Raw genomic sequence first — 13014 nt, forward strand, 5'->3', positions numbered from 1 at the left:
TCTACTCCTAGATCTGTAGCCAAGATCCTCTCTGGGCGTGCAGCTCAGTGATAGAGCGTTTCCTAGCATGCAGGAGGCTCTGGGTTTGTCCCCAGCACCAACACATGAAATGTGAATAGGGTTTGGAAATACATGATTGTATAGAAGCCTGTTTTCAGTGTGTGTGTGTGTGTGTGTGTGTGTGTGTGTGTGTGTGTGTGTGTGTTCGTTCCCCTCCCTGGGGACTGAACCCAAGGCCTTTGCCCTGAGCTACATCCTCAGCCTTTTTTATTTTTTTGAGACAGAGTCTCGCTAAGTTGCCCAGGCTAGGCTCGAACTTGCACTCTCCTGCAACCTCCCAGAGTGCTACTGTTACAGGTGTGTGCCATCAAGACTGGCTTAATGTTTTTGTTTTTGTTTTTTTTGGTACTGGGGATGGAACTTGGGACCTAGTGCTTCTCAGGCACGTGCAGCACCACTGAGCTAAATCCCCGGCCCTGTTCTTGTTTTTAAATCAATATTTTTACAAAATGGCCTTTGTTCAAAATAAAGCTTGCTTTGAGAAGCACGCTATTTTAAATTATTATCTCATTTTTAATTATTAAAGCTTTGTCTTATTACAAGCTTGTTTTTTTATATAAGTTTATTATCATTAGATTATCATCACTTCTTTCCTAGTTTTTTTTCAATTTTGTATTCCTAATTCTTAACAACTTAAAAAGAGTTGAGGTAAAAAAAGAATTTAAAAAAATAAAAAAAGAGTTGAGGTGATATATATTTCTTTTTTTGGGATATTAATATTTTTTAATCAGTGTTTTGTTGTTTTCTTTGTTCTTGTGGTACAGAGGATTGAACCCAGGGCCTTGCATATGTTAGGCAAGTGCTCTACCACTGAGTTGCACCCCCAGCTCTTTTTTCTTCTGAGACAGGTTGTCACTAAATTGGCCAGGCTGCACTTAAACTTCTAATCCTCCAGCCTCAGCCTCCCGAGTGCTGAGATTATAGGCATGTGTGACCACATCCAGCCTCAGGATTACCAGTTTTATCCCACAAGGGAAAAAGACAAAAACCTCTCTGATTTGTTACAGTTTATGCATGTGGAATCTGCTGCCACAAATAGTAGATGTAGCTGGGCCGGGGATTTAGCTCAGTGACACTGCACCTGCCTCACAAGTGCAAGGTCCTGAGTTTAATTCCCAGTACCAAAAAAAAAAAATAGTAGATGTAGCTGGTGTGGTGATACACACCTTTAATCCAGCACTCTGGGAGACTGAGGCAGGAGGATCACATGTTTGGGCCCAACCTGAGCAATTTAATGGCCTTGGTGAGACCCTGTCTCAAAATAAAAAATAAAAAGCCCAAGGACCTGAGTTCGATCCCCGGTACCTAAAAAATAAAAGATAAGGGCTGGGGATTTAGCTTAGTGGTGCCGCCCGCATCTCAAGCACAAGGTCCTGAGTTCGATCTCTGTTACCAAAAAATTAATCAATGAATCAAAAGAGCTAGGGATATAGCTCAGTGTGAAACCCCTGGGTTTAATCTGCAGTATTGGGGGAAAAAATTTAAAGACTCAAAATTTAGCTCTTTATCTTGACCTACATGGTTCTTAGAATAATTCATCAAGCTATATATTTGATTTGTTTGATTTTCTGTGGGTGCATTTGACTTTACAGTAAGAATTTTTAAATAAATACAACAAATAAATTTTTATTTTGTTAAATAAATAGTACTGAACACAAAAACTCCTCAGTGGCGAGAACCCACAGGCGAGTCCGAAGGCCTGTGTCTCCCACAAAGCAAATCCAAGGACAGCCGTGATCCCCTAGAGCAGGGAGAGGCGTGGGCTGGGTCCAGCGGAGATGGGCTGGGTCCGGGAGCCCTTCCAAAGCCAGCTCTCCTCACTGCAGTTATATAAACCTGACCGGTGTACTGCTATGCATGTTTCAAGTGCTGGTGGTTAGCTGTGGTCGTGTTCATTGTAATTATTCCTGGCTCTTCCTGCCCCTTGCAGAATGGGTTTCTGTCTGCGCTGCCATACTTTGGCAGTTGGCTGTGCATGATCCTGTCCGGTCAGGCCGCCGACAGCTTAAGGGCAAAGTGGAATTTTTCAACTCTCTGTGTTCGCAGGACTTTCACGCTTATAGGTAAGTGAAGTTAATCGGGTTGTTTTGGTGTACGGTTACTGGAGGTGGGGATTGCGTCCCCTCTCACCTGCAGTGTACTCACTACTTAATCCAGGAAGCCTTTACCTGGTCAGCAGTTCCCGGAGACAACGGCCTGGCCTGGCCTGTGCGTTGGTGCCCAGAGGGGAGGTGCTGGCCCCCAGGCACAGGCGCCCCACTGGGCCCTGGGCCGCGGCTGCCCCTGCAAGTCGAGGGTTTGACCTGCCCTTCTGAGCCGCTCTAACCAGGCTTCCCAAGACCCCCAGCATGTAGAGCGGCTCAGGGACGCGCGTGAGCACTATGTGTTTCCTCGCTGTTCAAAGGACACAGGTGAGTGGCCAGACAGAAGAGGTGCTGAGGCCAAGGGGCAGGGCTTGGCGGGCCGCATCCGATCCTCCCAGGATTGCCACCCGCCGGGACCCTGGTTGCATCCTGCCTGCTGTTGGGAGATCTTCCAGACCCCTGCTCTGGAGTCTGTGGAGGCTTCCGCTGAGTGCGTCCCTGCCACAGCGCCCACCTCAACCTGCAGCTTCTTTCCCTCCTGAGAAAGGGGAGGGGTACCATTCTCAGCCTAGTCCCGGCTTGGTCTCTCCGGTGACCACTGTCCATGGGGAACCTCTCCTACTGCCACCAGTCATCTCTTACCAAAACGAAATACTCTTCTCACTCCAGAGATTCCAAGGATTTTAGGGACTGTGTGCCAGGAATCAAGGGCAGAAACCAAATACATATTTCTTCTTCTGCCACAGTCTCACAACAGTGCAAGGAAAAAATTTTTAAAGGCATTTATTTTGTTTAAAACACTATGATGCATTTTATATATTTCTGTACATGGTAGTTCTTTTTGAGCCATGTATTTTAAGAGCTAAGATTTACAATATTCTAGCTGGACACAGTGGCACAGTCCCTGTAATCCTAGCACTTTAGGAGGCTGAAGCAGGAAAATCACAAGTTCAAGCCTAGCCTGGGTAACTTACCAACTTAGCAACACCCTGTCTCAAAATATAATTTTTTGGGCCAGGGATTTAGCTCAGTGGTTCCGCCACCTGCCTTGCAAGTGCAAGGTCCCAAGTTCGATCCCCGGTACCAAAAAAAAAAAAGTTGTTTTTTTTTTGAGACAGGGTCTCACTCTGTAGTTCATGCTGACCTTGAACTCACAATAATCCCCCTGCCTCAGCCTCCTGAGTGCTGGGATCACAGGTGTGCGCCACCATACCAAGCAAGTTTCTAAGTATTTTTGTGAACATCAGCTCCGTGTTTGTACAGCATGTGGCATCAGTGTCACGTTTCAGCTCCGTGCCTTCTTAAGCTACAGCAAATGTGAATGCCAGAGCTGCTTTTCCAACTTTTCCCTCCAGGAATGATTGGGCCCGCGGTGTTTCTGGTGGCTGCTGGATTTATAGGCTGTGACTATTCTTTGGCAGTCACGTTCCTGACCATATCAACAACACTGGGAGGCCTTTGCTCTTCCGGATTTAGCATCAACCATCTGGATATCGCTCCTTCGTGAGTACAGTTATAAAGATTTTCTGTGATTGGCTTTAACTTCTTTTTTTTTACATTCATGACAAAACATATGTAACATAAATCTACCATTTTAGCCATTTTTAAGTGTGTAGGTCTGTGGCACTAAGAACATTCCCATTAAGAGCATTCCCGCCACTATCAACAGTCCCTACACATTTTTCATTTACAACTGAAATTCTGTGTCTGTTAAACACTGCCCATTCACCTCCTCCAAGGCCCTGGCATCTCTCATTCTACTTTCTGTGAATTGGACTTCAAATTCTTTATAAGACTTCAATTTACACAATAAAGCATGACATTTTTGTTTGTTCTGGCACTAGGGATTGAACCCAGGGCCTTCGCACTCAGCCTCTTGAGCAGCTGGAATTATAGGCATGCCTCCCCATACCCAGCAAATTTAAACTTTTACCTACCATCCCCTCTGTCCACCGTTCTCTCATAAGAAAGTTGCAGTAAAACATCACATGCTGTCCCTTCACCCAGCTAGACTAGGGACTCTGGAGCCAGAGGCCGTCCTCAGGGCCACCCTGGTATTGACACATTGGATGGGTGAGTGTCGGTTATTCCGTCACCCGTGTGCCAACGTAACTGCATAGCACGGGGCAGACGCCAGGTCCCTTTCCCAGACAGTCTTGCTTTGTCCTTTAAGCACTCCAGTGAAGTAGGTGCTCTTGCACTACTATAAGGCTAGGAAAACTCTGGTTCAGTGAAATTCAGGGGTTTGTCGTAGATCATGATGGGGCCATATGTGATGCTATTGTTCTTTTAAACCCAAAAGTCTCTCTACCGATAACTCTCTAGAGGCATTCTTTCAGCCACGTACTTCTAGATTTTTTTTTTTTGCCCGTTGACCAGGTAAAGGCGGGGTATGCAAATATTTTAACCCAGATTTACTGCACTTAGCTTGTAAAAGCAATGAGTATGAATTTATTTTTGGAGAACAGGGGTCGCCTCACCTCTTGCCCCAAACCCTCACACCTCGACTTCAGAATCTGTGGATCCCCTTTAGTCCTCAGGCTTCCTGCCCACAACCACTGCCGGACAACCTCCACTCCGAGCTTCTCTCAGAGTCCAGCAGACCTCTGACATCATCCTAATCCACTCTCTCACTTTTTATGAAACTCCGAGAAGGAGGGCCAGGGATTTAGCTCAGTGGTTCTGGCGCCTGTCTCGAAAGCACAAGGTCCCGAGTTTGATCCCCAGTACCAAAAAAAAAGAAAGTCCGAGAAGGTTCCACAAGTGAGTCTTCCTGTGCCCGTTGCTGGCTGAGATTGCAACCACTCAGTGCCTTCTGCCAAGCTGCATGGCACCCTTGGACTTTGTCCTCCCTGGGTCACATTTTGGGTCTTTCTGAGCTTTCTAGACTGTCACCACTTGCTTTCTCCCTGTGTCCTTCTCTCTGACCCTGTGTATAATCTTGTACTGCTTTATCTTGATATTGTTTCTAAGTGTGCCTCTTAGCTTTCTAGTCTACCTAAGTTGGATGGAAGCAGCTTGAGACTAAAACATTCTAAATATCCACACAACAGCCCCTGGCATAAAGAGTTGCAGAGCAGAAAGGAAATAGTCTATTGCAACAAGATTTTGCTCATTAAGACATTGTGTAGGGCCAAGGATTTAGCTCAGTGGTTTCACCACCTGCTGTGCAAGTGCAAGGACCCGAGTTCAATCCCTGGTACCAAAAAGAAAAAAAAGACAAAAAAGACATTGTGTCGTGGTGGTGCATACCTGTAATCCCAACTACTCAAGGGGCTGAGGCAGGAGGACCTCAAGTTAAAGGCCAGCCTGGGCTACATAGTGAGTTCAAGGCCAGCTTGAACTACACAGTGAGACCCTGTCTCAAAAAACAAAATCTATTGAAATTGTCTTGAGATGAGTATAGAGAATCTAAAAGCAAATTAATTTCGAAGAAACTTAGTTAAATTTAGTGGTAATCTGAAAGATCAGATACAGACATAACTGAAGTAATAAAGAACCCCTCAAATTAGTATTATGCTATAGAATATAACATAATATCAGGTACTGAGTTGGAATCAATATATTGGATAGAACTTTGTAAGTTTCTCTTCATCTATAAGTAAAGGTAATAATTCCTACTTCACGGTGATGCTTTTACTCTTAAATGAGATAATATATACAAAAATATTTAAAATCTCTGGGCATGGTGGTGCACACCTGTGATCCTAGCACTCTAGGAGGCTGAGGCAGGGGGATCACAAGTTCAAGCCCAGCTGAGCAACATAGTGAAACTCTGTCTGAAAATAAAAACATTAAAAGGGCTGAGAATGTAGCTCAGTGCAGAGGCCCTGGGTTCATTACCCGGTACTACAGAAAGAAAACACAAAACCAGAAAACCCCTCCAACCATGCTTGATGCAGGGTGTCCCGATGTACATATAATCAACATCCCTATTAACATGTCCATGGTATCTTCTAATCCTTTGCTTCCACAGGATGAAGTAGAGATTTGTCTATGGATCATTTTGTTGCCCAGATTTAATGAAATTGGTTAGATTTCCAACTATTTCCTTGACAGAATCCTGATCCTCCAACAGCACAGAGTCCAGGCCGGGCGCAGCATGCTTTCTTCCGCGCAGTCACAGTCTTCCTGGCCCACCCTGCCCAAGTGCCATAGAAATACTTAACAAGCTCCTGGTGCTGACGCATAGGATTTCACAGGGTTACTGCATTTAATATCTGTCCTTGAAAAGACCTGTCAACTTGCAGGCTGGCTCCTCCCGTTGCCAAGGTGTTAATGGTTTAGAGAGGGAGGGGGCAGGCCCTGCCAAGTTTGCTGAATTTAAGCTCCACTCCCTGAGGGGAGAAGCCAAAAAGATCTGTACCTTGTGGTTTTGTTATATATCGTGTATGTATGGGTTTTAAACATAAAATCTGGGATATTCATAGGTAACTAAATTAAGTTTGGCAGGATTTCTTTCATATATATATATATATGTATTTTTCTTTTTCCCCCTAGTTCAGGGGCTCAAACTCAGGATCTTTCACCTGCAAGGCAGCAGTGGGGCCACTGAGCTAAATCCCCAGCCCCCCCCCCTTTTTTATAATACCAGTACATGTCAGTGTTGTAGAATATTGGCTTTTATCATGGCATTTTTTTTCTCTTTTGTTTGTTGTTTGTTTGGGGTTGGTTTGGTTTGGTTTGGTTTTTGAGACAGGGTCTTGCTATGTAGTCTTGCTATGTAGCTCACTGTGTAGCTCAAGCTGGCCTCTAACTCCTTGGCAGTCCTCCTGCCTCTGCCTCCAGAGTACTGGGATTACAGGCATGGGCCACCACACCTGGCCTGTTTTGTTTTGTTTTGTTTTGGGTACCTGGGATCGAACTCAGGACCTTGCGCTTGTCAGCCAGGCAAGGCACCAATGAGCTACATCCCTGGTCTGTTTTGTTTTTGAGACAGGATGTCACTATGTAGGTGTAGCTCAGGGTGTCCTTGAATTTGCAATCCTCCTGCCCCAGCCTCCAAAGTGCTGGGATCACAGGTATGCACCACCATGCCCAGCTGCTTAACTACATTGTTTAGAAATTAAACCTGTAGGGCCAGGGATTTAGCTCAATGGTTTCGCCGCCTGCTGTGCAGGCGCAAGGACCCGAGTTCGATCCCCGGTACAAAAAAAAAAAAAAAAGAAAGAAACCTGTAAGTTTTCTTCCCAAAATATCAAACCTAAGTTCAATGAGCCAGCACTAGAATCAGAGTTAAGATCCTACCAGTATGCTGGAAATACATGGGACATAAAATTATCTTAAATGATACCTCAATGGGTATGGTGGTGCACACCTGTAATCCCAGGACTCAGGAGGCTGAGGCAGGAGGATTGCCAAAAGTTGGAGGCCAGCCTGGGCTTCATAGTGAGTCCAAGGACAGCCTGAACTCCATAAGGAGACCCTGTCTCAAAAACAAACAAAAAAATCACATCAGTGATGCAATCTATAGAACCCAGGGTTTAGGAATATTTACAGGACAGATGCCTTGATATCGTCGATTAGAGGCAACAATGGAAAGAAATGAACCAAGCGATACACACACTTTGTCATGGCACGCAGAGCCCCGAGTGGGTCATCCAATGCTGTGTGCTCTGGGAGCCCGTTCAGATCACAGGTCCAAGAGGGTGCTGGCCAGCACGGAACTAAGTTCCTAGTGTGCCCGGAGTCTGTGGTGCTCGTGCAGGGTGGCTCAGTCAGTGCTTGGGGAACACAGGTGTGGCTTGGGCCCAGGCAGCACAAAGGGCATAACGAGGGTGCCATGGGACTGCAGTGGGACCAGCGAACTCGAGCTAGAGGACGACTGCATGTAGCTCTAGCTCCAAGGATGACAGTTTCTGAGACAGCAGCCCAGTGCGACATGCAGTGCTGCAGGAGTGGTGGGCAGGGGAGAGGCGTGGGTGTCCAGCAGTGGGGTGCAGCATACATGGCGGTGCACACCTGCAATCCCAGCTTTCTGAGAGGCAGAGGCCGGGAGACCAAAAGCTCAAGCCCACCCTGGCCAACTTAGCCAGACCTTGTCTCAAAATAAAAAAGGGCTGGGCCAAGGATTTAGCTCAGTGATTCCTCCGCTGCCTGCCTTGCAACCGCAAGGTCCCAAGTTCCATCCCCAGTACCAAAAAATCAAACAAAACAGGGCTGGGGATTTAGCTCAGTGGTTCCGATGCCTGTCTCACAAGCGCAAAGACCCAGTTCGATCCCTGGTACCAAAAAAAAAAACCATACAAAACAAAAAATAAAAAAGGGCTGAGGATGTAGCTCAGTACAAAGACCCTGGGTTCATTCCCCAGGAAAACACCCACACTAGTGGGTATGGTAACAGTAAAGATAGGCACAGGCCTGAGCAAGGTAGACTGAGCAGCTGGAGTGAGCCGTGACTGTCCAGTACCAGGGTATAAGGCCACATAGGTGGACCAGGCCAGGTCATTGCAAGTCCAGGTGGTTTCTTTTTTTTTTTTTAAGCAAAACCTTCACTGGTACATTTTAGATATACATAGTGATAACATTCATCATAGGGAATTTGAACCTGTATATGGTCTAGCTTGCTGCTGCTGCTTCTTTTTTTTTTTAAGAGTGGAAAAATTTATTGGGAGAAATAAAGCTTCTGCCTAAGAGAGACAGAAGAGGGGACCGGAGAGTGGGTTGCCCACTCACCCCACTTTTCAAGGATGTTTTATCCAGCGAAGCCATGTGGTGAGGCAGGTACAAAGTGGGACAAAACTATAAGACCCAGTGGAAATTTACAAGGTGGGCATGAGGTGGGACAAAACCATGACCAACCAATAAGATTGCAAGTACAGTCACCCAGGTAATATTGATTAAATGGGGATCAAATGGAGAAGCAAGTCACATAGCAAGCCTACAAGGATTTTCAGTAAGGGTGGGTTGCTTCTTTTGTTCCCATTCCTCCTTTCTACCCCTCTTCCCCTCCTTATTCACAAAAGCTTTGTTTCCACTTTCTCCTTCTTTGTTTTTTCCTTGTCCCTTCTTTCCCTTCCCCCTCCTCCCTTCCTTGTTCCCCTTCTCATTCAAACATTTTCTGCCCATTTCCCAATAATTATTATACATTTTGGTCCTCATTTCCACTTTGTTTCTCACACCAGAGAAACAATGTGGTATTTAAACGTGTGTCTGATTTATTTCACTTTAGAGTATGATCTCAGAGTGCATCCATTTCTAAAAATGTCTCAAGTTTGTCCTTCTTTATGCCAGAGTAGTACTCCATTGTATAAAAAACCCACATCTTCTTTATCCATTCATCGATTGATGGGCATTTAGGCCATTTCCAAGGTTAGCTATTACAGACTGTGCCCCTATAAATATGTGTGTGCTGTGCTATCTTTGGCAGCACATATTCTGAAATATGGGTGTGCATATATCACTGTGGTATGATGCTTTTAATTCTTTTGGGAAGATGCCCAGCAGGGGAATAGCTGGGTCAAATAGAAACTCAAGTTTTAGTTCTTTGAGGAATTTCCATACTGATTTCCACAGAGGTTGCACCAGTCTGCACTCCCACCAGCAGTGGAGAAGGGTTCCTTTTTCCTCACAGCCCCACCAGCATTTGTTATTGGTTGATTTCTTGGGGTTTTGTTTTGTTTTGTTTTGGTACCAGGGATCGAACTTGGGACCTTGCGCTTTCAAGGCAGGCGGCAGAACCACTGAGCTAAATCCCCAGCTATTGGTTGATTTTTTTTTTTTTTTTTTTTTTGTACCGGGGATTGAACTCGGGTCCTTAGCTTGCGAGGCAGGTGGTGGAACCACTGAGCTAAATCCCCGGTCCCTATTGGTTGATTTCTTGATAGCAGCCATTCTTTCTAGGGTGAGCTGGATGGAATCTTAGCATTGTTTTCATCTGCATCTCTTGGATGACCAGTGATGTTGAGCATTTTTTTATGTACTTATTTGCCGTTCCTACTTCTTCATCTGAGAAGTGTCTGTTCATGGCAGATGTTCCAGGTAGTTTCTCGATCGGGAGCTGCTGACATGTCTGTGCGGACTGGTGGGCTGTGTGTTCTCCCTGAGAAAAGTGTCTCACCTCCCTGGCAGGTGCAAGGGAGCTCGGCCAGGACCCCAGAGTCACACATGTACAGACGGGGACCAAACATGATGGAGGAGCTTATGTGAGCAGCTCCCACACACATCACAGGAGTGGGGCTGGCTCAGGACGCATCTCTTCCTGCTGATGGCTCTAGTAGGACTTCTCTAGGTCCAATTTCCCTCTTCTTAGGACGGCTACTCTGGAGATACTGACATGGTAGTCTTCCTACTTCTCCATAAGTTCCTTCTATATTATCCACTGGAGAAATTGACAGGATGTTAGCATTTCCCAAATGCAGGCAGAAGTTCTTTCTCAAGATTTGCATCTAAACGTAGAGAGTATCTCCACTACTCTAAGATTTACCCTTAACATAAATTGCTCCACTTGGGAAACTGCATCTAGATTTATTAAAAATACCTTTTCTATCACACATACATACAACTTGTCAGCTAGGACAGTGTGCAAAGATTTAGCTACAAGCAAATATGTAATTAGTAAAACAAATTAATTACAAATTTTCAATTATGAATATGGTCTCATTTTATATATATGTAAATAATTCAGATGTTTACCAAAGACATCTCTGTGGAAGAATTACAAATACAGTAATGTCTCCAACTTACAAATAGTCGAGTTGCAAACTTTCACAGGTATAATGCATAAGACTCACTTTGTCAGACCTAGGAACTAATCCCATTTACAAACGTTCTCCCAGAACTGAACTTGTAAGTCCGGGACTTACTGTAGTTTTTTTTCAATAATTTTAATTTTGTAGCCAGGAAATAAATGTTTTTCACCTTAAAATATTTAAGCTAGGCCACCAACAGAGCTAAGAGACAACCTACAATGTGGGAAAAATTTTTTATCAGGTGTTCCTCACACAAAGGTCTACTATCTAGAACATATAAAGAACTTTAAAAAATCAGATTCCCCCCAAGTATAAAGACCCAATTCAAAACTGGGCATCCGAAATGAACAGATACTTCTCAAAAAAGTAAAAGCAGCAAATAAACATATGAAAAAATGGTCATTGGTCAATGACCACTGAATGGTCAATGGTCACTGGTCATTCGAGGGATGCAGATGAAAACAACGCTGAGATTCTATCTCACTCCAGAAAGAATGGCTGCTATCAAGAAATCAACCAATAACAAATGCTGGCGGGGGTGTGGGGAGAAAGGAACCCTTCTCCATTGTTGGTGGGAGTGTAGACTTGTGCAACCACTGTGGAAATCAGTACGGAGATACCTCAAAGAACTAGGACTAGAGATCCCATTTGACCCAGCTATTCCCTTGCTGGGTATTTTCCCAAAAGAATTAAAAGAATCATACCATAGTGATATATGTGCACCCATGTTTATCGCAGCAGTTTGTAATAGCTAAAGCTTGGAAATAGCCCAAGTGCCCATCAACTGGAGACTGGATAAAGATATGGGTTTTTTGTTTTGTTTGTTTTGTTTGTTTGTTTTTTGTTTTGTTTGTTTGTTTGTTTTGGTACCAGGGATCAAACTTGTCCTTGAGCTTTCAAGGCAGGTGGTGGAACCACTGAGCTAAATCTCTGGTCCTATGGGGTTGGTTTTTTTTGGGGGGGGGTTAATAAAATGGAATACTACTCAGCCATAAAGAATGAGAAACTAGAAACATAGCCAAATGGATGCATATTGAAGCCATATTCTTTTTTTTTTTTTTTTTTTTGGTACCAGGGATCGAACTCTGGTCCTTGTGTTTGCACAGTAGGTGGCAAAACCACTGAGCTAAATCCCCGGTTCTTTTTTTTTTGGTACCAGGGATTGAACTCGGGACCTTGCGATTGCGAGGCAGGCCCCAGAACCATTGAGCTAAATCCTCGGCCCTAATCCCCGGTTCTTGAGGCGATACTCTTAAGTGAAATAAATAGGACACACATGTGTAAATACAGAATAGTTTCCCTGGTGTGAGAAACTGAAAGTGTAAATAAGGATCAAAATGTATAATTGTTAATGTGAAATAGGAAGGAAAGGTCTAAAGGGGTAGAAGTGAGGGGTAGGGGAAAGGAAAGAAGGGAAAGGAAAATATATGAGAAAAGGGAAAAATGGAAACAAAGTCTTTGTAAATAGGGAGGGGTGGAGAGGTTGAAGGGAGGGCAGGGGAAGGAGGAAAAAATATGAACCAAGATGGATTATGTAAAGATACAAATTCCCAATGATGAATGTAACTATATTGTATACCTAAAATGTACCAATAAACTTAATGAAAAAAAAATATTTAAGTTAGGGCTGAGCATGGTGGAGCACACCTGTAATCAATCCTAGCCCTTAGGAAGCTGAGAGTCAGGGGGATCGCTGAGTTTGAGATCAGTCTCAGCTACGTGATGAGTTCAAGGCCAGCCTGAACTATGTAGTGAGACCCCCCCCCATCTCAAAAACAAACAAAATATTTAAGCTAGATTCTCCAAGCTTCCTATCCAGATACAGTCACGTATAAAAATTTTTTTTTTTTGGTACCAGGGATCGAACTTGGGTCCTTGCACTTGTGCAGCAGGCGGCGAAACCACTGAGCTAAATCCCCGGCCCATGTATAAAAATTTTGTCAACACTATTCTGTGTATTGTTTTTGTTTTTTGAGAGAGTCTCACTATGTAGTTCAGGCTGAGCTTGAACTCACTATGTAGCCCAGGCTGGCCTCGAACTCAAAGTGATCCTCCTGCCTCAGCCTCCAGAGTGCTGGGATTACAAGCGTGCGCCACCATGCCGGGCAACACTATTCTGTATCAGCCATTCTATATCAATGGCTGTGGGCCTCTCCGGCGTAATGTTACAGTCCTAATTA

The 13014-nt window shown here is 44.5% G+C and overlaps 1 protein-coding gene across 4 annotated transcripts in view; it reads left to right on the top strand.

Annotated features, from left to right (window-relative positions):
* Window positions 1-13014, top strand: part of Slc17a5 (solute carrier family 17 member 5) — a 45777-nt gene that overhangs the window by 29246 nt on the left and 3517 nt on the right. For all 4 annotated transcript variants that reach the window (XM_004863951.4, XM_087207594.1, XM_087207596.1 and 1 more), the window contains 2 exons: window positions 1991-2123; window positions 3500-3647. In XM_004863951.4, the coding sequence (XP_004864008.3) occupies window positions 1991-2123; window positions 3500-3647 (281 nt within the window). The remainder of the gene's footprint in view (window positions 1-1990; window positions 2124-3499; window positions 3648-13014) is intronic.

The sequence above is a fragment of the Heterocephalus glaber genome, unplaced genomic scaffold, assembly GCF_053883595.1.
Source record: "Heterocephalus glaber isolate CG9 unplaced genomic scaffold, H.glaber_assembly_v1.0 deba00000818, whole genome shotgun sequence".
Taxonomy (NCBI): domain Eukaryota; kingdom Metazoa; phylum Chordata; class Mammalia; order Rodentia; family Bathyergidae; genus Heterocephalus; species Heterocephalus glaber.